Source organism: Varanus komodoensis, unplaced genomic scaffold (assembly GCF_004798865.1).
Source record: "Varanus komodoensis strain SLA01 unplaced genomic scaffold, ASM479886v1 scaffold29_1, whole genome shotgun sequence".
NCBI lineage: Eukaryota > Metazoa > Chordata > Lepidosauria > Squamata > Varanidae > Varanus > Varanus komodoensis.
The window spans coordinates 10,279,190-10,304,028 of NW_025335759.1; the positions used below are offsets into that span (position 1 = coordinate 10,279,190).

Sequence of the window (24,839 nt, forward strand, 5' to 3'; positions counted from 1 at the left end):
GGAAGTGGTGCGAAAGCCCTCCCCTCCCCTTCCATGCTCAGCCATTTCCCCCTGAAATTGCTATTGGGAATTCTTCAGCTCTCACCTAAAGGCCTTTGAATTTTTTTTTGCTTCCCATACCGGGGCTCCAACTGTTCCTCCACTGCCTATGCTTGCTACAAAAAGGAAGCTCAAAGAACTGCCACATTCCTTGAGGAAACATGGGTCATGCTCAGAATGCAGCAAAGCAAAACTCACTTGTGCAATTTTTGAGGCTACAGCCTTGCAAAGTTTCAGCTGCCAAAGCACACCCTCTGCATTTCCGAGATTCCGGCCTCAATCACTGCCCACTCCAGATCAAGGATCTTGCTGAAGTGGCCTAGAGCTCTGCACATAAGAAGCGGTGCTGGCCAGAGCATACAGCCCCGAGCCGGAATTGACACAGGATCATGGAATGGTTGGAAGGAGCCATGGAGGCCACCGAGTTCTTGACTCAGCCCACAGCACTTAAAAAAAAGACCCTGTAACCTCTATAGCTCAGTCACCTGCAGTAGGCTGAAATCCCCTTTGGGTGACCAACTAGGATAGCTTTCTAAACCGGCTTCATTCCGTGTCCCCTTTAGGCTGCATGGTTACGGGCAGTGGGCAAACAGCAGGGTTTGTGTAGGCACCCACACTGCTTGCTTATTTCTGTAACTCTGAATTTGCATAGTATCTTCGCTGCCAAATCTCACCTCAAGGGATGTGAGGCTTGTTATACTGCTCCAACCCACCCACCCCGACAAACACAAACAGAGGATTCCAAGTTGGCAAGTACAGAGGAAACTTAAGATCAAATAGGTTTTTATTTATAAAAATACTCTGTTCCCTTTGTCCCCGAGAAAAAGGTGGAGAGAGAAAACCACAGCCCTTCTCCGGAGTGGGGGAAGCCCTTGTTCTCCTCTCAATCCCCCTCCCCTTTTGGTTCACAGCAGCAACAGTAAAGGCAGGAGTGTTGACGGGGGAGAGGAAGCAGATCTGTGCAGGAAGAGCCCCGTCGGTGCGAGCCGAAGCCGGCACGGAGGAGTGGTCAGGTGGTCCGCCTGATGACGGGACATGGCAGTGCAGGTAACGCGTGTCACGCAAACGGGAGCGGCACACAGTGCGTCGGAGGGGGGTCTGTGGGGCAGCGTGGCAAGGAACGGTCCCCCAGCTGAATGAACCACCCCAGCCCCAAGCATGAAACCCCTCCCAAGTTGCTCAAGTCATAGTGCAGAGGACCCCGGAGGGTGAGGCGGGAGGGGAAGCTGCGCCAGCTACAAGGCCTCGGGCAGGTAATGGGCTGGAGAGTTCAGTGCAGTTCTGAAGCGAACCCCAAGTGCATAAAAGCGGGATCCCAGTAAGTGGGGCGAAAGGGGCCACCCCCTTCACCCCCGCCTCAGGCTTTGGTAGCAACAGGGGGCCCCACCGACGGGGGTGGGCAGGCTCAGGGTCATTGTGCCTATGCATCTTCGGAACACAAGGAAAAAGCACCGAGGGGCGTTCCCTCTGCAACAGGACGCCACGCCACGCAGCCTCAGACGCGGCCGTTCCGGCGGGGCTCAGGCCCCCACGCCACGGCCCACCGTGCCCCCGGAGGGGCTGCAATCTTGGCCGGGTGTGACAGCGGCCTCTGAGGAGGGGCTGCGGGTGGGCACAGCCCCACCTCCAGCGCCACTTGGCGGTTCTCCTGGGGAAGTGCTCCGGGGCTCCTGGGGGTCGGGGGCAGCGTTGTCCGTGGTGCTGGGGGCAGCCCCGTTCAGCCCCTCCTGTCCCGTCTCCGGGGCAGGGGCATGGCTGGCCCCCTGGCTGGGGGCAGGCCTGGCGGGGAAGGTCCGCTCCACCTTGCGATGCTTCCGTGGAGAGGCGGCCGCAGTGGGCGCTTGGCAAGCCGCCGGAGCTTCAGAGGTCAGAACGTCTCGGATGCTCTCTGTGCAGACAGCCAGAGCTTCGCGCGTCTCCCGGCTCAAATGCGACAAGCTGAGGAAGCCGTGTGGCAGGTCCTGCACCACCCGTAGGGTCACCGGTTGCCCCAGAGTTCGCAGCCGCCGGGCGAACATCACCGATTCGTCCAACATGGGGTCGAGGGCGCAAGCCTGGCAAGAAGCGGAGGGGAGAGTGGGCCCGCTGCAGCCCTCCAACACCGTGTCCCCTTGGGGACCGCGACTTCCCACGTGCCCCTGCCAGGGCACCCTCATGGCGCCCCTCCCTCGGTGCGACCCTCCCCGCAAAGGCGCCTGGGAGGCGTCCCTGAGAGAGGCTGCTCCCGCCCCAGTTACGCATCCTCCTCCCTCGACTGGTCTTTCCGCAGCTTTGAGCTACGCAGAGAAGGGTGTCGAGCTGGCGATGCCCAGCAGGGCTGCTCCGGCCTTCTCTCTCCAACCCATCAAGAAAGCCCCTTCCTCACCCATGTGCTGCTGAAAGTCCCCCCGCCTCCGGGCTGGCCAACCACACGCCCTCAGGCTTGCTCACCACTATGTGGATCGGCGGTAGTCCCTTCAGCATCTCGTCCGGGGCCAGGAGAGGCGACACAAACGGGTTCTTGAGGATGGGAGACAGCTTGGGGAGCAGGTGGATGGCTGGCTGGTCGGAGTGCAGCGGCCGAAAGCCGTCGGGGAACGTCATGTGGTTGTTGGGGGTCGAGGATGTGGCCTCGTGTTCCCTGTTGCTCGAAGAGAAGCCGGGCTGGGGCTCTAAGCCGGGGCTGGGGCTGGGGCCGGGGCCGGGGCCCAGCGGAGTCTCAGAGGTACAAGAGAGGTTCTGGCACGTCTGGCTCTTGCAGGAGTCTTTGGAACACGAAAGGGGCTTGGACTTGAGGCCCCCCTCCGAGACGCTCTTCCTCACTGTGCCTGCAGGGGAAGGGAGGGGGAAACGAGTGCCAGTGCTATTTCGGCTCCCTGTTTCTTCCTCGCTGGGGCCTCTCTCCCCCAATCCTGGCATCCTCCGCCTCTTTCAGAACCAAATCCTCCCTCTGTGTGCTCAGCCTTAGCCCCCTGGGTACCGTCCAGGTGCGTTCCACTGAAATAATTTGCAGCCTCAAGGCTGCTTTCCTCCCTTCCCTGTCCAACCAGTCGCAACTCATGGCCCTCACAGGGTGATCTGGGCTAAGCGTCCCCCCTGCTTTCCATTGTCAAAACAGGAACTGAGCATCTCCTGTTTCCTGGAGCAAAACCTGATACGGAGCTTGGAACGTGATACGTGGATGTGAGCTGCCTCATCTAGGGCAAAGCTCTGAGTGTTGTCATGAGATGCTTCAGCTTAAATTGAGCCATGCATCTCCACCTTCCTTGGAGATGACCAGGGTTACCATGGTGTCCTCCTTCCAGGACCACTCAAACTGCTCCCGGCTCCCACTTCTGTCCGCCTTGCTACTGCACCAGGTTTTGCCAGTTGCCGAACGAAAAATTAGAAAAATGACAATGAAAAAAGCCCCAGAGAGATCCCTCCAAATGGTGGGTGGTATGCAAAATAAAGGCAGAACCTGCCTGGGGAACAGAACAGAACAGAAACCTGTACACCTTTGATCTAGCGCAGCCTTCCCCAAGCTTGCGCCTTCCAGAAACGTTTGGACTGCAGCACGCAGAATTCCCCGTCCATGGCTCTGCTGGATGGGAATTCTGGGAGCTGCAGTCCCAATGCCTCCAAAGACCAGCAGGCCGGGGAAGGCTGAGTTAAAGAGACCAAGGTCTGAAGCTACATCCTTCAGACAGACGGTTTCGCTAGGACTCCCGCCCCCATGAGGACGGCCCCGCTTCTTCGGCAGTTCACTTCCCAGCATGCTTCTACCAGGACGTCCCCCCCTCCCCCGCACTCTGTTGCTCCAGGGAGCGACGGGCTGCCTCCAGGACGCGCTGCGGCAGGCCACCACTGCGTGCCAGGCAGCGCCACTCTGCTTTGTCTGGGGCCTCTTGCGACAGCACACAGTCAGGCCAGCTGCAGAAGCCACTCCTGCTTGAGAAAGGGAGGGACGTGGCACAAAGCACAGAAGATCCCCGTCTTAGCCAAATTTGGAAAAACTCAGCCCTTCCATGAAGGTTAGAGGGATGCAGGGGAGAAAGAAAAGCAAAGCAAGTTTCTAGCCCTCAACATGCCAGCTGACAGCTGTGGAGGAGGGAAGGCAAGAACTTCTGGCTCATTCCTGCGAAGTCTTTCAAAACACGAGAGTGAGGCCAACACTGTACCTATATTGCTGCTTTCCTCCACTGCTGCTTTCCAGATGTGTTGGACCAGGTGTGGAGGGTTGGAGAACAAGGAGGAGGGGAAGTACGAGCAAATCAGGAGAAGCAGCAGAAGCGAGCACTCTGCAGATGCTCTCTGTGGTACAGCAAGACAATGTCTCAACCGGGAGGGACTTACTCCCTGGCAGGACGTAGACAAGCCTGGCTTTCACAGCAGAGGAGGCGATACAGCTGCTCAAACACACTCTGCCCTTCCACCATGGCAGAATGTCAGCTGCGGACGGGGCAGGCGCCACGTGCCGAGTGCCACGTCTCCCTCTCGCCCAGCAGCCTCTCTCGCGCCAGCCCACCTGTTCCCTGAGTTGTTGAACAGCAAAAGCAACGTCCTGGGCCCCATGCTAACAGGCTGGATCTGCAAAAGTATCCGCCCGATTGCAGAACCTGACGCGTACGAATGGGGGGGGGTTGCAAAATGTTAGATGCCCCTTCCCTAAAGCACTGAGCAGTCTTTCCACAATGGCCATGCAGAGCTAGCAAAACCAGCCAGCCAGCCAGCAGCCAACTCCTCCCACAAGCCCTGCCAGGCCGAGACCGCTGTACATGCCCTCGTGGGCCAGCTGCAGCCCCCGTGCCTGGGACCGTGTAGCCGGGAAGAGCCGTTCGAGCGCCACGCTCCCGTCCTCTCGCCCCGAGCAGCAGGGCGTGCTGTCAGGGACAGAGGGGGCTCCTACCAGCTGCCGCGTTGGCACAGAAGGGGCCCCGGGACCAGTAGAGTTGCGCCAGGGACAGCGCCAAAAAGAGCTGGGCCACAGGCCGCCTGAAGTAACCCTGCAGGCCCTGGGAGGGGGGCCTGTGCCCTGTGGAGACAAGGGGGGGTCAGAGGAAGGCAGGGCGGGCGAGACGGACGGACGGACGGATGGACAGCAGGGCTGCTTACCAGATGCTCCCCCAGCCCCGTTGATCTTGCTGGTGTTCTCCAGCCGGGAGCCAAACAGGGCGGAGGCGCTCAGGCGCAGGTCTCGGAAGATCAGGGCCGTGTCTCTGCGCACGTTCATGGGGCTCAGCTTCACCAGGGCGGAGTCTTCCGGCTCTTCCTCTATCCCTTGATTGTGGGGCACAAAGATCAAGGGGAAAAATCCAGCCCTGTAAATACCCTTCCCAGCAGAGGCTTTCTCCACATTCCTTTCGACATCCACACAGAGGTTGTTCGCATGCTTGCACTCTGACTCCTCCCTGGGGAGGGGGGTCCCCTCTAACCTACCTTGACTTCAGAGCTGTCAAAGGATCCAACTCCCCTTCTCTCCCTGGCTTCAGAGGGCCACTCCAGATCCCCTTGCCCGGCTCCCAAGTTACCCCGTGACAGTGTCACTCAACCTTTGCATCCATCTTGTAGGGGCAGCCCCTTCCTGACCCTCTGAGCCAAGCCCTCCACGAATTTCCCGGCCCCTTGCCAAGGTGCGGCGTGCAAGGCCGGCCCACCTTCACGCCACTGCCCACCCCTGCCCCGCCTGGCCCCTGAAGCCTCTTTCCTTCTCCCACCTCCACACCTGCCCGAGCTGCCCTCACCTGCATAAGCATTGAGGCACTTGCACAAGACGCTGAGAGGCAGGAGCGGGTCAAACAAAGTGAGGAGGCGGGACGGCGAGGCCACCGCCTGCAGGAGTGTGACTGGATAGGCGGCCATGATCCCATCCGGCATCCGGATCCCAACGGCTGCCGCTCGCATGGAGACAGTGATGCACAGGTTCCCGCCGGCACTGTCTCCCGCGAGACAGACCCTCTCTGCTGTGGAACCTGGGCAGAGGTGGAGAGATGTCAGAGTCCGGGGGCTGGAAGAAACTGGTGGCTGGAATCAGGAGGCTGTTTGAAACCCAGAGGCAAAGTACCTGTGAGTACCTGCCGCTGGGGACAAAAACAGAGGTCCCCACCTGTAGGCACCTGGAGACACCTGGCTGGCTGCTACTGGGGAGATCATACGATGAGTATGATACACCACCCAATGCACTCCAGTTCTGAGGGGGGGTTCAAAATCCCAGGGAATAAATTTTAAAAGCTTAGACAGAAGCATGCTTGGAGTGGCCAAATCTGACATTTTAACACACCACTTCTTTAGTTCAAGTATTTCCTTTCTAATATGTGGCAGAAAGAGACATGCTGCTAAAATCCCATAGAATTTTTGCTCTCTGGTACTTCACCTTTCCATGTTTTGTGCATGCTTTTTTAAGATCCTGGAAAAGGTGTTAGACCTGAGGGTGATCTTTGCAATCAAGATGCCATCCTGGACGGCAGATACGTGGAGGCGGAAGATGCCTCCACCCTGGAGCCATACAGGAACTGGGTCACAGCTGGGGTCACCCGCCCTGGCCTGACTTCTCTCCCTTTCTACAAGGCCCCTGGCTGAGAGGGGAGGACTTGCTTTGCACGCAGAAGGGGCCCTGCAACAGGAAGCACAGCTGGGGAAGGAATCCAAAAGATGGAGAGACGCTGCCTACCTAAATAGACCACGGAGGCCTGGACAGTTTGGGAAGAGGAGGAGTTCAGTTAGGGGTCTTAGCAGCTGCCTCCTCTCAGAAATGGGGGCCAGAAGCTCCTTCCCCCTCCCTTTCTCACCCAGCAGGTGGCAGTTCCTGAGGGCCCAGCAGTAGGCGTAGAAACACTCCTCCAAGGCTCGAGGGAAAGGTGCCTCCGGGGACAAGGAATAGTCAATGGAGAGGATGGGGGCGCCCAGTTCCTGAGCCCAGATTTTCAGGTACGGCTCGTGCGATTTGGAGGTCTGCGCCACAAAGCCGCCGCCGTGAAAATGCACCACCAGGTAAGGCGAGCGAGGCAGCAGCTTGGTCTTCCAGCGCAGTTCCAAGGCGAGGGTCACTTCTGGGCGCAGCAGGTTGTTCAGCTCCTCGCTGTCCTGCAGGTGGGAGAGCAGCAGGGGAGGATGCAGGGCCAGGCACTGAGACGCAGAGAGGCCCAGGTGGCGCCCGCCAGCACCTCCCGGCAGTGCCAGTCCCGGGGGCCGAAGAAGCCCCAGAGGCCCCCGACAAACAAGGCAATCACCTGCTCCCGAAGTGCATCACGCTAGACTGCAGGTGAGGAGAAGCTCAAGGTCGAATTTAAAACACGATCTACACTCAGCCCTGGTTCGGAGGGGACCCCCAACCAATGCCCCCAAAGTTCCACTACAAGGAACTTTGGGCTCACCCCCCCCACCCCAGTATGCAGTTCTCTTTGTTCCTGGTAGCAAACAAGCATTTCCCGTTTCATCTACGGCAAGCTAGGGCTTGCTCTTATTCTGACAAGCTGGAACCAGAAATAAGGATCAAATCTTGGAGGAAGGTAACAGGAGCAGCAAACGGACAAGAAGGTGGGGAGGCAGAAGCACAGGTGCCTGGCTTGGCACACTTGCTCCGCTGAGCCACCAAAAATGATGTATTCCAGAATATTCATCCCTTCCAGAGACTAGATAGAAGTGTTCCATGTGCTGTCTGTGGACTCCTCCTTACCCTGCCCAGCATGCAAGTCTGTCTCTAGCTTTGTCAACACAAACTAAGCACAAAATCTGTTAACCTGCCCAGCTGATCTCTTCTTCCGTTTTCCACCAATGAAGGAACTTGTCTGATTTGCTCAGGGTGGAGGCACCCCCTGCTGCTGCAGGACACCAACTGAGTGGGCAGTTGAGTGTAGGCGTGCGTGCGTGCGAGCGTGCGTAGGATCTACAATTCCCCGAGACTTTCTTCTACCCCAGTGGTCCAAAGGCACCTGAAACCATTACATCGCCTGGCAGAGCTCAGTCTGAATGTCTGTGAACTTGCCTCTTCCACATCACTTAAATCCATGCAGACATCCTACGACATCTGATAAGCTTCCCCCCTCTTGCTTTCTATCCCCCCCCCCCCCCCCAACCTGCACTTCATAACATCTCACCAGTTTTCGAGCTTGCACATGTTCATGATCTCAGAGCTGGCCTAGTAAAGATATTACTTATATGGATTTTGGAATGCTTTATAAACATAGGGATAGGCTTGCCTGTATCCAGTACAGCTTAAAATGAACTTTATGCAGCCATATGCAAACATAAATCAATTAAACCAACAAAGCACTGGCAGCCAATCAGCAGAGCAATTAAAAAGCAGTATAGCAAGAGATGTACTTTTCTACTCCCAGAGAATCTGACATATGGGAGAACATGCAAATTATCCCACTAGGCCAGGGGATGACTCCCGGAGCATTCAGCCTGGGACTGGAACGCTGAATGCCTGGCTTTCCTTGAGCACTGCCCCCAGCCCAGCTTCGGCACAGGACAAGGCCACAGGGGTGTTCTTGGTCCCATACCTGTCCCTCCCGTAGCTCGTGGGAGATGAGCCTCATCTGGACAGGTCCCGGCCCGGAGTGCGCCACCGGGGGAGTGATGGTCACCGTCAGCTTGGGATCAGCAGCCAGAGGCAGTTCAAAGGAATGCGGTGGCACCAGCAAGGGCCGGGACAATCGGACCTGCGAGGAGCCCATGCTGGCCAGTGACTGCGGAAAGGGCAGGAGAGGCCGTGACTTTCCTGGGAAATCTCAAGGACTTGATGCTCCACTGGGGGAAGCATGCACAGGACAATGCAGGATTCCCTCCAGGAACAGCATGACCCCACTCCACGGGGAGCCCCGTATCTTTGCCCCATCGGAGCAGCCCTCTTTACCACCCACTTCTGCCCCAGTTCCTAGTCACTGCAAGCTCTTGTGGGAACCCGCCCCCGGACGCCCCTTTCTTCCGCTCCCAGACCCCCCCACAGGTGCAGACCACGGCTCCCGCCCCTTCCCCCGGCCGTCCCAGCTTCCCCTCGGCTTGCCCCAGGCAGGACTCACGACCAGCAGCTCCATCTCCGTGAGGTTCCAGAAGCTTTTCCAGAAGTGCACATCCAGGTTTTGAGTGGTGCGTTCAAACGCCAAGCCCCGCAGCTCGGGGTCAATCACAAACTTCCCGCTGGTACAGATGGAGCCCGCCATCACACCTGCAGCCATGGGGAGGCAGATCAGGGGCAGGTGGGCTACCAGAGGGGCCACCCCAAGGTGATGCTGCTGCCCAGAAGTGCAAGGCCCACTTCGGAGCTGCAGCAGGCCAGGGCAGGCGTGAACTGCTTCCAGAGGACTGCGGAGCCTCATTCCTGGCAGGACAGGCGGCCTGTGTTTCGGTGGCAAGCCGACCGAACACACATGCCGCCTCGATCACCCGACCGTTTCCACGACGCGTCTCTGGCAGCCTTTCTGTCCTTGTAATGTTATGGCGACGACTGCTACCAATGTGGAGAAAAAACCATTTATCTCCACAGGAAATGCCCGAGGCAGCTGTGCATTCTGGGAAAAGGAGGACCAGCAGGTACCACGTGGGCCAGGCGTGCCTCACGGGATGCGGAGGGGGCACGACAGAGGGGGCGGCACGGGCAGAGGGCGGCTGATGCAGCGGGAGGCGCCCTGGCTCCAGTACTTACCGATACCGGAAACGTGGCGCTTGTAGTTCTCCCCGAAGGAGACGAGGCTGATAGCAATGGTCTGCAGGAAGGGCCGGATCGAGGGCGCAAACTGCGGGGCAAAAAGGCCACGCTCAGGCTGGGGGGCACCGCCCTGCGCTCCCCTGGCCCAAGCCACGCTGGCCCTCACGACTGCGGCTGCCGAGCCAGGTGCGAGCGAAGGGACGGCGCCGGCTTGGGGGGGGCTGCACCAAGGACGGCGGCGACCGGGGATCGCTGGGCGCAAGCCAGTTCCAAATGCCAAGGGCGAGGCCTGGCTCTCCCGTGCAGAGACCTTGCAAGAATAGTGCAGCGCGTGGCGCCCGCACAGTCGGAAAGCACAGGGCAGGCACAGTCTCCGGGGTGGACCTGCCGGCGAGGACGCCTGATGGGGCCCGAGGGAGAGCAGGCGGGCAGCCTGCTGGGAAGCTCCTTTTCTAAACAGACTGGACGGCAGGAGAGCAGCGATCTTGGCGGGTCGGGGGGAGGAGAGAAGAGGGAGGCGAACCGAGAGAGGGACCTGCAAGCTCGCATTACGCATTGCTCAGGGCAGGCTGTCAAGGCCGCAGTCTGCGTGGAAAGGTGGCGGAGCGGAGGGGAAGGCCGGGACCGGCGTTCTGCGCTGGGAGGGCCCTGCCAAAGGCCGTCAAATTGCTGCTCTTGCCTTAGAGGCTCCTCTGGGATTAACTCGGACGGTTCGGCTTCGAGCGCACCAAGCCAGAGGCCCTCAGAGCCGAGAGAACAGTGTGTGCGGGGCTGGCTTCTTGGGAAGAGCGCAAACTTCTTGGCCGGCCTTGCTGGGGACGCCGAGGCACTCCGAACGATTCTTGTTACTGAATCGCTTATTTCTATGGCAGATTAATTTGAAAAACGCTGCAGGAGGATGTCGGCGCAAGAGATGTCTCTGCCCCATGAAGAATACAGTGCGAGGCAGAGCACAGGAGGCAGAGGAAGGGCCAAACTGTGCCCTGGGAGATTGGGGGGGGGGGGGCGTGTGGCCATTCCAACAACATTTCCCCTCCCCTTTCTTTTCCCTCGTGTGTCGCGTCTTTTTCAGGCTTGGGGGCAGGCAGGGGCTGCCTAATTTCATGGATTGCCTGGATGCTGCTCTTTGGCCGAGGGGCAGGTAGAAAAATACAACACACTGCACAGCCGGAGACGGGGCCCGCCAGCGGGCCACGCGTGGCTCCTGGGGGCCCCCTGCTCACATGGGCTGAGCTGCCCCCCCCGCGCCCTCACCTGGAAGCCCATGCACCGGCCGTAGAAGCAGCCCTTGTGCATGGTGACGTACTCCTGCAGCAGCAGCTCCGAGAGCGGCTCGCCCTCTTGGCTGAAGAGGTAGCCCGGCTGGTTGTGGGTCAGGAGGCTCTGGGCCAGGTAGACCAAGGCCCGCAGCTGGGTCAGGGCGCTGCAGTAGGCCTCCAGCTCCGCGCAGTTGTGGCTGGCGCGGAAGAAGATGCTGTGGCGGTTGGTGGCCACGTAGTGGCTCTTGTGGATGATGTGGGCCAGGCAGCAGTGCACGATGTGGGCCAGGCTGCGGTAGCCGTTGGCCGGCGTGCGCTCGTCCAGGTCAAAGATGTGGAAGATGGTGGCGAAGTGGCTGAGCACCGGCTCCAGGTGCTGGGCGTGTTCCCGGATGGCCAGGAAGGATGCCAGGAAGCGCCGGCCCGTGTCGCTGCTGCCGTCCTGGAAGAAGGCTACGTTGCTGTCCACCAGGTTGTACAGCGTCTGGAACAGCGGCCGGGAATCCAGGCTGCTGCTGGCCATGGGGCCTGCAAAGGGAAGAGAGTGGGAGGGGCTGGATGGAGAGCCCCAGGCGAGGGAGAAGGGAAGGGGGAGGCAGTGGCAGAGCCGAAGGAGCCCGGATGGGTGAGAATCTTTGCCGAAACTCCGCGCTGTCACTTACACTGCTCTGCAACCGCCTCGGCGACGCATTCCATGCTGCCCGACGCTCCTGCCTCCGCTTCCCTCTCTTCTCCGTGGAGATTGGAAGCCCTGCAAGCAGAGAGAGCATGGCTGAATACGGTATCCGCACCGGTGAGCGCCAGTTCCCAGGAGGCTGCCCGTTCCGAGATTTCCAGCACGACCAAGAGACGTCCTGCAGAAACCCACAGCTCCCCACGATGCGGATCAGGCGTGTTTCCCGAGTGGGCAAAGGGCTGGTTTGCCCAATACTCCAAAGGGGACCCCAAGCACTCCGCTTATTTAGGCTGTCTGAACGCATCATGTTTACCCGTCTGTTTGTGGGGTTGGCAGAAGAGAGCAAGTTGCACTTCTGGGCACTACTGCAGGGAGGGCAACGACCCGCCCAGCTCCACCCCAGCCCGGGCTGCCGGAGTCCACCGACAGTGATCGGCAGACACGGCTCCCTGCCCCCCCCCCCACGTCGACAATTAGCCTCCACCACCTACATTTATGCGACGCATTCAACAGGCGGCCGACGTGAGCATCCTCGTCTCACGGAGAAAGCTGGGCAAAGAGAGGCTTGTCCAAGGTGAACGGGGGACTGTCGCTCCCCGACCTGCCCCCTCCGGCACAGGAGGAGCGTCTCGGCTGGCCAGGACGGCTAACAGATGGCATCTGCTGGGGCTGCAGCTCCCGATGCCGTGCAGAGCTGCGTTAGGACTGCTGGGTGCCTGCCTGGCCAGCTTAAAAGACCACTGTGGAGGCTGATGCACTGGCTCCACCTTGGAGGAGGAAAGGACAGCCCACAGGAGGGAGGGGAGGCCGTTCGGGGGCAAGACGAGGCGCCAGCGAGCAGCGATGCCTCACTTCCGAGCCGAGCGTTACTCTGGGATTCTGGGGCACAGGTGCAAGATTCCGCCCACACCTATCTCCTAAATCATATCATGCCTGAATGCCACTGCAAGTCTCGGTGCCACTGCAAGTGCGAGTGTGGCGTGGGGCAGGAGAGAAGGAAGGCAGGCAGCTCAGAGGCTTGTGCACTCCTTTTGCTAACACACGGGGCCAACACGGGAAGAGTGGCAAAAGGGAAGTTGGGTCAGGGAAGCTGGAGGGTCTGCTGGTCACGGAGCAGGGCGTGGGAAGTATGGGGGCAAATCCAGTGTCATGGTGAATGGAGATCTGAGTCCTTACCACTCCACAGACTCCCACAACCGAAGCGGTCTAGAGAGAGTAGTTTCACCCCCTGAAAGGGGCTAGAAACATATTCCCTTTGTTCCCTTTTAAAAGGAAGCTGACATGCCAACAACTCTCCTCGTTTTCAGATTCCCCACATGACACAATCTGCAGGATGAGCGTTGCCAGTCAGATTCCTAGATCCAGGAATACAGATCCTGTAGCTGGAATCCGCACGACTAACTCCAGTGCTCTTGATTGCAGTAGGTTACCTAGTCAAGGTGTGACTAAATCGAGATGCAGGCCACTAGCCTTAATTTTAATGGCCCTGCAAGAATGGCTGTGCATGGTTCCCCAGCAGACGCGTCTTCCCACAGGGCTATGCGCCGTGGCTGTTTAGCGGGCACTCGTGACCGTGTTTTCCAGAGGAGTTCAGCTGGAGCGAGGCCACTTAGATCCAGCCTCCCCAGGAGACGTCCAGTTCACCCAGTGCACAGTTGGACCCCAGAGGCTCCTTGGAAGTAAACAAGCACTTGTGGCTGGCTTTGTGGCATTCGCCCGCGCACAGAGAGCCCTGGGGACAGCACAGGGGATGGCACGGCCTGCTCCGTGCAGATGACTGTACCGCTATCCCCGATCTGGCAGGTGTGGTGAACGAGGCCGAGAGCTTTATAGCCGCTGGACTCCCACCTGCAGGCCCCCGTGGGTCAGGCACCGATCCAAGGTGACTCACGCCAGCAGCACTTCCATGTTTTAAATATATATTAACAAGAGAATAGGGAGGTGGAGGGGGGAGAGAAAGGGCAGGCTCACGACAACCGAGGAATGAAAGACTTCTCCTGAAGTTATAGTGTATCTAGGCAAGACTAAGTCTGAATCCAAGCCACCCTATTTGAAGGTGTCGTTCTGGTGTCGTTCAGAAGAAAGCAGGGCTCCCCTCCCCTCCCCACCAGCCGGATGTGGCATTCTTAGTCTAATCTCATTCCTGTCCTTTGTCAGGCCTCGTCCTTCCACCGCCCAGAGGCTGGCAAAAATCAGTTGTCTTCAGCATGCACGCCCACTGCCCTTTGGCATCCAAATTTTGTTTGGAATTTTATTTGGAATTCAAATACGGATCTCGGAGAACAAACAAGCCTGTCTTCACACGGTGCTTGTTGTTTCTGCTGCTTCCACGGAACAAGACTCCTTCACAGCCTTCTGCACCACGTCACTTCTTCAAGGCATCGTGACGGCCGTGCGGGGGGCTTTAAAAGGGAGTTGGATTAATTCCCCGAAGGGAAGGCTAGCGGTGCCTATGCAGGACAAGGCAAGATGCTGGGGAGTGGGATGCGAGGAGGGGACTGTTGCGTTTATGTCTGACTCATGGGTCCAGTTGGCCACTGTGTGAGCAGAATACTGGACTGAGGGACTCATCGTCTGCGCTGGCATGTCCCTTCTCAGGCCTGCCCGGCCATTCAGCATCTTCCACGATGCACTTGCACATTTTTATTTTAAGCGCTGCACTGCTTTTTGTGCCAACCTTTACCGTTGCTTGGTTTTCTCTTTTTAAAAATGAAACCTCCTGGGGCTGACTGGACTTGTGATGTCACAACTGGCCAATGAGCGCGGTGCACTGCCCACTGCTGCTGGATGACACGGTGCTAGACCTTGGTGAATAGGGCAAGGCAGCCTGGAGGGCTCTGGATGCTTTTGGACTCCATCAGCTCCAGCCAACTTGGCCAAAGGTCAGAAAGAACAGGATATGGATTCCTACCAGTCAAGAGGACCACAGATTGCCACCTTTGCTGGAAAGGAATAGGCAAGGCAGTGCAAAAAGCAACAGGGGGTCAACTGCTAAATTTAGTGCTATTTTGGAGGTATGAGGAATAAATGGTCTGCTTTAAATTAATAAAACAATAAACCTTCTTTGTCACTAGTAACTAGTACATAGCCAACGTTATGATTGTGTGTGTGTGAGAGAGAAAAGACAGAGTTCCTATATCGATTCAGAAGGATGAATACGTCCCTCCAGGACCTCTAATTTCCCTCACAGGAAGGCATCGAAGCCGTTACTTGGGCCCTGCTCTTACGCTACAGCAGCTGCACGAGACAACCTACAGCCACGTGGAATTCCAGGCCAGAAGGCATAACCTCTGGCCAGTTTAGGACTCAAAGCCATTTTTCTGAGAAAAGCATGGGCTGCCAGAACGACACCAACTCCCATGTTTACCCTTGTTCCTGACAATCTCACCAATATACCCAGGGCTGCCCGCCCCCCCAGCTCCAGCCACTCGTGGAGTTTGGTACTGATGCGGCTGAGTCATTTCTTTGGCAGCTGGAAAAAACAACATTGGAACTGGAGAAAGTAGGAAACACAACAAGCTCAGCTGGGCCCAGGAGGCAGGATTAGGGCAGGGAGCAGGGACAGCAAAGGGAACATGAAGAGATCCAGGAATGCCTGGGATGGGGAAGAGCAGGGAATTGGGAAAGAGGGCAGGGGACAAGCCACACAACAGGGAGAATCATCAGCAAGTGAGTGAGGCGCCTGGTCAACAATTCCCTTCCACCGCCCGCCCATCCACAAATGTAAAAGCTTTGCCCATTGACCTCTGCTGTCGAAAGGGAAGAGAAGGGGTACTAGGGCGAGAAACGTTTGACCGATGGCCTATCTGGAACCAGTGACAAAGACCAAGCCATCCTCTCACACCACATCCAGCTAGGCTAGGATTGTTGAAGATAGACTCACACCTTCTCCCGGCGTTCCCATGGGTGGCCCCGGGCGAGGGAGTCTAGCGATGCTTCTGCTTCTAGCAAAAGACGCCACATGGAGGCCAGAGACAAGCAGTGGGTTTGCCCGGGCGAATGCCCGCTTCAGTTACCAGTGGCAGGCAATACAAGTGGTTAGAGTTGCCACAGGGGTATGTATTGGCCGTGCCAGGCACGCATCACCCAAACCTCTCTTTGTGGCTGCCGACCGCCTCAGCACCCCCGAGGAGACTAAAACAGAGCTCGGACATGGGGGTGTGGGGGGACAGGCAGAGGGGCCATTTCTCTCCGAGGGAAGCACCCAGTTCAGCAGATCCCAGCCTCGCAGGCTAGGAATGGGTGCCTCTGGCCGCCCCGGCAGTGCAGCAAACTTCTTACAAACGGGGTAAGTCCCTGAGAGAAGACTAGTCATGGCAGTGACAAGAATGCAGCCCAGACATGGTACAAGTGCTGAAACCGGTTCATGGACTTGACATATAGAGGCGAACCTTTCAGGGTGCTGACAGGCTGGATTTAGACTCCATTGTGTAACCTGCTCAGAGCCTGGATGGTGAGGCATAGTGTACGGAACAATGAGCTACTAATCTGAGCCATCTCCGCAATGCTCCTCCAAGTTGAAAATAATTATGGGAAAACAATTTAATGCAGCTTTATCCTAAATCGCAGGCACTGGCAGAGCGCAAGCATTAATTTGCCCTTTGTGCCCCACGCCACAAGTGCTTGCTCAATGCAAGGGATGGGCTGATTTCAAGCATACAAGAACTACTCTGTTTTGGCCAAAATCCTAATGAAAAATAGAGGCTTATTGGCCAGGCATATGATAGAAGGAATGAACCAAACCCCTTTTGGCACAAGCTCAGCCCAGAAGTTCATTCTCAGTCCTAGTTTTCTCACCCACAAATCTACTCCTGGTCTTTCCCCAAAAGCAGCCTTTGTTTCAGTGGCCTGTGTTGTGGTGGAAACTTCCATTTATTGCTACTGTCAACCAACTGGAGGTTACAAAAGGTGGGCGCTTTCAACCTACCTCATTTACAGACTTTGATGGGATATTCAGATGGTATCTTCTACTCATAACCCTCTTTTGCTTTACCCACTACGTCTTCCTTCTAAACACATTTTGTTTACTGCAGAAAATCTGTCAAAGCAAAAAAGATGGAACAGCAACAGAATGTATTCTAATGTGCGGTGATAGGATTCCTCCATCTGGAAGCACCCTGAAAAACAGAAACCTGTGGCAATCTACGGCAAATCACCCATTTATCTGTCTGGTGCCCCCTTTTGTTCTAGGGTAGCATGCCTCAGAATTTCTCACTATATAAAGGTCTTCCAGGCAGTAAGAAATGATAAGAACTTTGGGCTAGGAGAGATGTATCAAGTGGGACAGAAGAAACACCAAGCATCTGGTTAGGTCACTTTTAAAAACAAATAGACTTACTTAAGATTGCAATCTTAGCAGGGATATCAAGAATGTGAAAAGGCACCTCATTAAAATGCAACTGGAAAAGGGGACAGAGAGAGAGAGAGACAGACAGAATCAATGAACAGCTAATGTGTTAGTTGCTAGTACAGCAGCAGGACTCCATTCCTAGCTTACGCTACCAAGCCACTCTTCTCTACTGCTTATATTTTAAAACATAAATAAGAAATCCTCCAAAATGCAAGCTCTGAGAATTTGAGGAAGATGCTGTCATCCAAAATTCACTATCAGCACTGGCACTATCAGACCAAGGAATATTAGATTATTAAATTTTAGAGGCTTAATTCTGCCTCAGAACCCAAATGCTTTATGTAATAATCCCTAAAATCCCCAAATATTAAATACGCACTCATCAGTTTGAATTTTCAGATTCACACAGCTTAAGTCTGAGAACCTATGGGAATTCCCACATACAAATGGCACAAGCATACCGAGAAAATCCCTTCCATGGAGACTCAGCACCACTAAATTATGGAAAGCAGTGCAGAATACTACCAAAACTACACCGGGAAGGTACGTTAACGAAACTAACCACCACCATATAGTGATAGTGTGGTTGCCCCAATCTGTAAGAGCTTCATTAAAATCCATAAATAAAGCTCAAATACAGACGCGGTATTGGATGCATTTTAATTTAAAAAAACTTCTTTATTAATCAACAATGTAATCAAAACAACTAAAGGCACAAATCCTTTACATTTTTTTTCCAAAAGACAAATGTCGAACCATTTCTAGAATTGAACGCTGCATGACTTCTATCTTTCTCAACATTCACAGGATTGCATTTAAATTACTTATATTTAAGTGGCCTCAGTAACTTCCTGACAATAATTAATTTTCAGAAGCAGTCTCCTTCCTGTCTTGGGTGTATGTTCCAAGAACTGTCAGAGGTAGCATCACCTTCTAGAGCAGGAGTAGACAGAAAACTGATCTCCACATATTTTGGATTTCAGCTCCCAGCATTCCCGACCACTGCCCATGCTGGCAGGGACATCTGGGACTTGGACTCCTACGTATCTGGAGATCGACTCCCCCCTCCTGGTTCTAGAGGACCCTCCCCCAACCTTGTGGCCAGAGTGCTATTGCTGGCTAGAAAGTGATGGGATTTGTAATGCAACGCACCTAGAGGGGACCAGATCGGGGAAGGCTGTTCTGGAGGCATGACCTCTTTGAGAGCAGCATACAGTTAGACCACGCTGGGTGAGGGCTTGGCTTAAACTCCCACTCCGCCGTTCTTAATTCCTACCCGAGGCAGTTCTGAGCCAACCAACATTACTTCGTTATCAGGCTGTACCAAAAGGAATTACAAAGACAATCACGCATGCCATCTTGACCTCCTTGGAGAAAGGCCAGAATATAGATACAACAAAGTAAGTTCTTAAATCTTGTAAGCCTGGTCTTCACCCCATCCCATGTGGGGGTGGAGGGCTCGATCCCCCCTTCCCCCAGACCCCGCCGTGCAGTGTCGGGAGGGAGGGGTCCTCACAGAATCACCTTCCCACGCAACAGCCCGGTCTTGGGTGGGGGCATGTCAGCCACTTTTCCCCGTGGGGTGTCTTGCTCCTCGCACGAGGCTAGCTCCCCTCCCCGTTTAGCCTCCCCCCATTCGATCCCCTCCTAACGTAAGTGCAGCCCCCATACCCAAATAAAGACGCCCCCCATCGATCTGCCTCTGCCCCAGGGAGGGGGTACCCGGCGAGTGCTCTCCTCCTGCCCGCGGTGGAAGCGCGCTCTCGCTGGAGGACGCCGAAGAGACGCGGCCCCCAACCGGGCCCCCTCCCGTCACGCAGCCCCTCCTACTCACCCAACGGAGCTCCGTCCGCGCCACGCGCCGCCCCCCGACTGGCCCCTCTCCAAGCCGGTTTCCGCCTTAGAAGGTGGAATGTTCAGAAGTGCCACGTGACCTCCGCACAGCCAATGAGCTGAGAACAGAACCTGCGCCGTGGGCCGTTGCAACATCCCCGTCGCCGGGGCAACGGCATCCTCGCACCCGACTTCCACTTTTCTCCGGCACGCCGGTCTTAAAGGGCCCGCGCGCGGGAAAGGGGCGGCGCCCCACCGGGGCCGGCTTTGCTTTTGACATCCTCAAAGCTGGGCTTTTTTTGTCATGGAGCGCACCGGACCGGCGTTTTTTGGCGGATTTTTCCAAGCGATTGTGACTCGCCCTGTTGCGCGTAGCAGATCCGGCAAAAATTATTAGCATAGTGTCTGCGGGCTGCTGGTGTGTCGGCGCTGATTGTGAGGGCGCTGCTCGGCTTGGGGCGCTGCTCGGCTTGGGATCGCGCGCTGAGTGCTTACTGCGGGGGCAACCATTGTGTAAAAGTGTGACCCCAAGGCGTGAGTTCCGGCACCTTTTTTTTTTTTTTACAAAAAAAGTACTGCCTAAAAGCATCCAGCGGAGGTGCAGTTCCACGGCTGGATTACGCAGAAGGAAGTCCCGCTGCAGTGCGCTTCCTCGCGAGCAACAGAGCGGTCCTGGCCTGCAGAGCCTTGCGTGATCCTGTGCACGGAAAGAGGGGCTTCGGCTCCCGGACTGCCCCGCCAGCCCTGCCTACTCTTGAGTAACAGGGCATTCCTAAGCGACAGAGCCACCCTGGGGGAGCGGTTAGAGTGCTGGGGTGGCACTCGGAAGATCCTGGTTCAGCCGTGAAGCTCACGGGGAGATTTGGGGCCGCAGCCTAACCTACCTCACAGGGTTGTTGTTGTGGGGAGGACGTGAAGAGGAGTCCCTTATAAGCTACTTTGAGTTCTTGCAAAAGAAAAGGCAGGGTATAAATGTAATTTAAAATAATAACAGAGTCTTGCAGCAACAGGTGTGATCCTGTGATGGGGCCATACTTGAGTTGTGGCCCTTTTTCTGTTTAAACACGCACCTTTAGAGACTCTTCAGTTTACTTTGTCATGTACTTTCATGGCCTCTGGGTGCTTTATCAAGTACCTCCCCCCCCCCCCCCGCATGCCTCTCAGAAGCAGGTTTCACTGAGTTTAGTAGCGAACTAAGATGGTAGCCTAAATTCCTATATACTTAACTACTGCAAAATTTAATTGAAAAGCCTGTGCTTGAGAATCAGATGGAATTCTCCTAGTGCAACCGCTTCCGTGCCATTTGTGCTCAATTCCATCATTTTCCCATTCGTGGATTTTCTGCTGCCAGGAAAAATATGGGAAGAGGAATTGGGAAGCCACCAGAGGGCTAGGAAGTCTGGACTGGCAAAGTTCCACAAACAAGGTAAGGTGATAGTGGGAGAAAACCTTGTCTCAGCAGTGCTAGAGGCAAGTTACTATTTAACTAATTGTTTTCACTAACAATTATTTACAAGTATTAAAACGCAAGAAAGCAAATACTGCCACTTGGTGATTTTGGACATGCAAAAGAAAAGCAAGGCCAAGCGGGGATATGTTGTTGTTGTTAGTTGCCAAGTCATGTCCGACCCATCACAACCCCATGGACAACATTCCTCCAGGCTCTCCTGTCCTCCACCGTCCCCCGGAGCCCACCCAAGCTCACACCCACTGCTTCAGTGACTCCATCCAGCCACCTCATCCTCTGCTGTCTCTTTCTCAGCATCAGGGTCTTCTCCAGGGAGTCCTTCCTTCTCATTAGGGGGCCAAAGCATTTGAGTTTCATCTTCAGTATCTAGCGTGGATATATGTATAAGCAAGAGTCATAAAAGATGAATCAACCTGAAGCTGATCCCCAAATGCGTTGATCCAAAAATAGAAAGGTGACACCAGTTTTCCCTTTATAAAAAGAAAATATCCTAGGAATTCTAGTTGGCTCTCTCTTAAATATCCATTTGCAATTCACCCTCTTTCACTCCTGTTAGTCAAGAAATCCACTAATGCTTGCAGTTACCATGTCCTGTAGTAAATTGGTAGGCTATGATTTCCAAAACACAGGTTGTGACATTTGTCCACCTAAAGCCACCAACTTTCACAATGAATCTAAGTGAAGTAAGCAGCTTGTAATTACCTCATCTTGCCCGGACAAGATGCAATAGAGCTGTTATGTCCAAAGGGCTTTCCGGGATGCAAGGCCTCCGATGGTGCATGTGAGAAAATGTTCCTCGGGTGATGCGGAGCCTTCAGTTCTTCCCATTCCTGAGAGCTGCCTTCTTCCTGCCTGGCCACCCGCTGCTCTTGCGCATTGTTCTCTTTCTGGTCACGACTGTAGTAGGCAGGCAGAAACACGCCACCATAGAGAGAGGCCGGGTTCAGACCACACGAGAACCTACCATTCAACCACAACCCACTGCCCAGTGGCCCAGATGCAACCGTGGAGTGTGGACCATTCTGTTGCCGGTGTTTCCTGCAAAAGGGACTGTGAGTCGGTTGGTTTGATCTGCCATGGACGGTCTAACAGCGATACTTCTGGGGCAGATGGAGGGTATGTTCCAGCACGTAATGGAGGTCTTGTGGCCACATAGGAGCAGCAAATGTTGCCGTCTTTTCAAGGGCTGTAAAGAATGCCCGAAGGACAATTGAGATGTTTCCTGCAGGCATCTGAGACAGAAGCAGGAGCAGCGTTGTGGGTGCCGGGCTTGTGGGTTGAAGGAATGGAGTTCTTCGTTTCCAAAAACAATTATATCAACACACACACAATAGCCTGTGGGGCAGGAATAGGTTTTCTCAGCAGTAATATATGATAGTACTCTGCGGATCTGACTGCAAATTATTCTGCGTTTAATTTTGGTATTCTATCCTGTATCTAATTACGTTGGACTTTCTTTTGATTTGGTTTGACACTTACATGGAAACCATACTAGATATACACTTTATTGATTCCCCATGCCAGCAAATATTTCAGTTCACATACTTTTGGCTATGGGACCACGCCCACACACATTTTATATATTAGGATGCATTAAAGAAAAGCAGCATGCTTTCGTAAGCCAAAGAAAACATGCTAAATTGGACTGAAATCTATTTTAGAGCGTTGGGAAAATGGCGAATTGAGCACTGCGGCGAGGGCGGAATCCACATGCCAGGTTTGTTACTTCTAGATTTCAAGGCTGGAACATACACAAAGGGTTTGCTCTTGCAAGAGATGATTAACCACAGTTTGTTGGGCGAACAGCTACAGAGGGATCTGGAACATCCTAAGTTTGCAGATTTTCAAGAACCTGTGGCACTTCGCTCTCTTATTCTGCCGATGTTTGTTCTTGCCACGGTGATGGGAATGTTCTACAGGAGAGATGAACATAAAATATTCTATCAATCTTATAGAATAACTGCAAATATTCCTCTATGGTGCTGAAGTTAATTTCCATCCACAGCAGGGGTGCTGATGCTTTCTGAGTCTAAGAAGCAGATCTTGGGAACGCATCTCAGCCGTGGGTAGGGCTGAAGACGAAAGGACCGGGCCCCAAAATACCATAATTTTTTAGCTTAAAGCTAAACTGCCAGTCACTAAGCCTTGGAAGAAAGCGACGGGAAAGCTGCGATCCCCCAAAAAAGATTTGGGGGGGGGAGGAGTGTGGCCAGTGCAGGACTCAGGAACTGTATTTGGCCCCGGACCTTGAGGTTCTACAAGATTTGCATGGTAGCATATGACATTGTGCAACAGACTGAGAATACATATATACAGACAAATATATATGGGTGTTACAGGATACAACAAGAGAGGTATACCTCTGTAAAGTCTTGGGGGCGGGTGCTTATTTAATAGCCTTCACCGGCCACACCTAGAGCATTTTCTTACCTGGCTGTGAAGAAGGGAAACTGTCACAGGGACACTCATGCCTGCGATTCTTCTGCGTTGGGGGCTCAGGCTGACCTGAAACAACATCAGTGGGTGAGGGGGAGTACAGATGGGGGCAAGAGACACGCCCTCTCGTGCCCCCCCCCCAAACCAGCAAGGCTGGTTGACTGCCCAGATGGCTTATGCAAGAAGCTAAGGCACATACAAAGTAACCCCCCCCCCTTTGATCCACCTTCAAGTTCTCTAAGGTACCAGTGAAGACAGGTTCTCTACCCAGGAATTCCATCACCTGCTTTTTTCAGAGGCTAATCTTCCAATTCACAAAGGGTTCAGAGTTGCTTGGTCTTGTAGCTGCAAAGTGCCGATAAAGTTACCTGCTTTGCAAAGAGACTGTCTGGTGTTTTGGAGCCAAAGGGCAAGAAGTGGAGGGCAGAAGTCACAACTGTTTGGGGCCACAGGGAAGGCAATGTTCCATATATGCCCAGCCGCCCCTTGAGATCGGCGAGGGAGGCCCTTCTCCGGGAACCCTCCGTGAGAGAAATTAGGAGGGTGGGTACTCGGAGGAGGGCTTTCTCTGCGGTGGCGCCTAAGTTATGGAACGCGCTCCCCAGAGAGGTCCGCCTGGCGCCGTCGTTATTTGCTTTTCGGCGCCAGGCGGAGACCTTTTTATTCAAGCGGCATTTTAACTGTTAACATTATTGGTTTTATCTGGCCAGGGCGGGTTATTTTATACTGTATTGTTGTATTTAATTTAATATTTATATTTTTAATTTATATTATAATTATTTTAACTTAATGATGTGAGCCGCCCCAAGGCTTCGGCGAATGGGGCGGCATAAAAATGTTTTAATAAAATAAATAAATAAATAAATAAATAAATAAATAAAGTTGTGGAGGAGCTCATGGCTGGCTGATGGCCTACAGCAAGGAGTAGGCACCTTCTATCAAGTGACAAGTTACAGATTTCAGCCATTGTGGAAATCATTGTTGATCTCTCAGTGTGCGGAACTCACAATCTGGCCAGTAAAAACGACACTGCTCAGACATCACCGCAAGCAAACTGAAGCTCTGCAGTTCTCCATCGCTGGCACACGTGAAGTTGACCGTCAAGATGCAAACCACTTTTTCACCCCAAGAAGATCCAGAATTAGAGTGCAGAGGCTGGGAAGACCTGCTTACCTGCCAGACTTTCAGGTTACGGCTTGCCCAGAACATTATACAAGATCTCTGCAGGAAGGGCAAACTCTTTCAAAAGACACACCCCACGCTGCAAACAAACCATGGTGCCAGCTGGCCACTACAGAGAAAGCAGAATTTGGCATCTGGCAGACACCCCTCCTCAAATCTCCATTTTCCCAAAGCAGGAGAGGCTCACCTGGACAAGGGCATCGTTCAGCATACTCCTCGTGGTTCCGTTTAGGCCTGTTCACCAGCCTCCCTGTGTGATCAAAGTGGCGTCCTCGCTCTGACACGGAAAAGGGGGATAGAACCACACTGTCATTTCTGAGAGGAAACACACGGGGCGATCTGCCCTCCTGTTTATGAGGAAGTGTGTGCGTGGCGCTCATGCACACTGCTATTATCACAGTTGGGGTGCACGTCTCCACAGATCTGTTATGCACCAACCAATTGCCAGAGTAGTAGGACGTGCTGGAGGGGGAAGTGGCCCTTTCCATTCGTTCTCGTATTTGTTGGCGTCCTTTTAGCTCAATCAGCTACATGCAGGTTGTCTGGAGCTAATGCACCAAGGAGCAGAGAGGGTTTTCCAAGGGGAAAAATTCAGTGACGACGCCTCCTGTCCCGCACGAGAAATCGTGGAGAAGGAGAAGGCGAGAGGGGAGATGAAAGGGGTAGGCTGTGAAGCTTCCCACTACTGCCTTTCCAACTCGGGGGGTGGGGTGTGTGAAGTCAATGGGGACTGGCAGCCCTGTTTCCCCCATTGAGATCAATGTGGTTTCTTTCTGAGCAGATGTGGCTTGAGAAGACTTCATACACTTTATTTTTTCAAAGGACAGAGAAGGGGAAGGAACACTGCATTTCTTCTCCAGTTCACTGGGCAGGTCAGAGAGAGCGAGTCAAAGGCAGGAGGCAAGTAAGTGAAGGGTTTCCAGGTGGTTACTGGAATGCATAGGGTGGATTCTCTTCTCCACCAGTTCAGGCCCCTGAACCCACTCTTC

The 24,839-nt window shown here is 54.6% G+C and overlaps 1 protein-coding gene and 1 long non-coding RNA gene across 12 annotated transcripts; both read right to left on the reverse strand.

Moving 5' to 3' along the window:
- Positions 1–805: 805 nt before the first annotated feature.
- On the reverse strand, positions 806–18,817 carry LIPE (lipase E, hormone sensitive type). Of its 11 annotated transcripts, none has more exons than XM_044434989.1 (12): positions 18,766–18,790; positions 16,509–18,249; positions 11,568–11,656; positions 10,901–11,433; positions 9,644–9,734; positions 9,021–9,166; positions 8,502–8,687; positions 6,786–7,080; positions 5,742–5,969; positions 5,113–5,277; positions 2,470–2,846; positions 806–2,093 (listed from the first exon to the last, which is right to left on the reverse strand). In XM_044434989.1, exons 2-12 carry the CDS (start codon positions 16,511–16,513, stop codon positions 1,560–1,562), a joined length of 2,649 nt encoding a protein of 882 aa, XP_044290924.1. In that variant the 5' UTR covers positions 16,514–18,249; positions 18,766–18,790; the 3' UTR covers positions 806–1,559. The 11 variants fall into 11 exon arrangements, with proteins under 11 accessions (XP_044290924.1, XP_044290928.1, XP_044290923.1 ...); XM_044434993.1 differs by lacking the exon at positions 18,766–18,790 and adding an exon at positions 18,603–18,723 and having other exon boundaries at positions 16,509–16,619; XM_044434988.1 differs by lacking the exon at positions 18,766–18,790 and adding an exon at positions 18,603–18,723.
- A 2,843-nt stretch (positions 18,818–21,660) lies between these two features.
- Positions 21,661–24,201, reverse strand: LOC123025979. Its single transcript, XR_006415226.1, has 3 exons — positions 24,038–24,201; positions 22,663–22,737; positions 21,661–22,145 (listed from the first exon to the last, which is right to left on the reverse strand). It is a non-coding gene; the product is annotated as an uncharacterized LOC123025979 (long non-coding RNA).
- Between the last annotated feature and the right edge of the window lie 638 nt (positions 24,202–24,839).

Bases quoted from the DNA above. Each gene is read 5' to 3' on its own strand.
- LIPE (XM_044434989.1), bottom strand. The intron at 8,688-9,020 runs GTGAGTCCTGCC...CCCTTTCCGCAG, and splicing joins CGGAGATGGAGCTGCTGGTC to TCACTGGCCAGCATGGGCTC. The intron at 5,970-6,785 runs GTGAGAAAGGGA...ACCTCTGCCCAG, and splicing joins CAGGAACTGCCACCTGCTGG to GTTCCACAGCAGAGAGGGTC.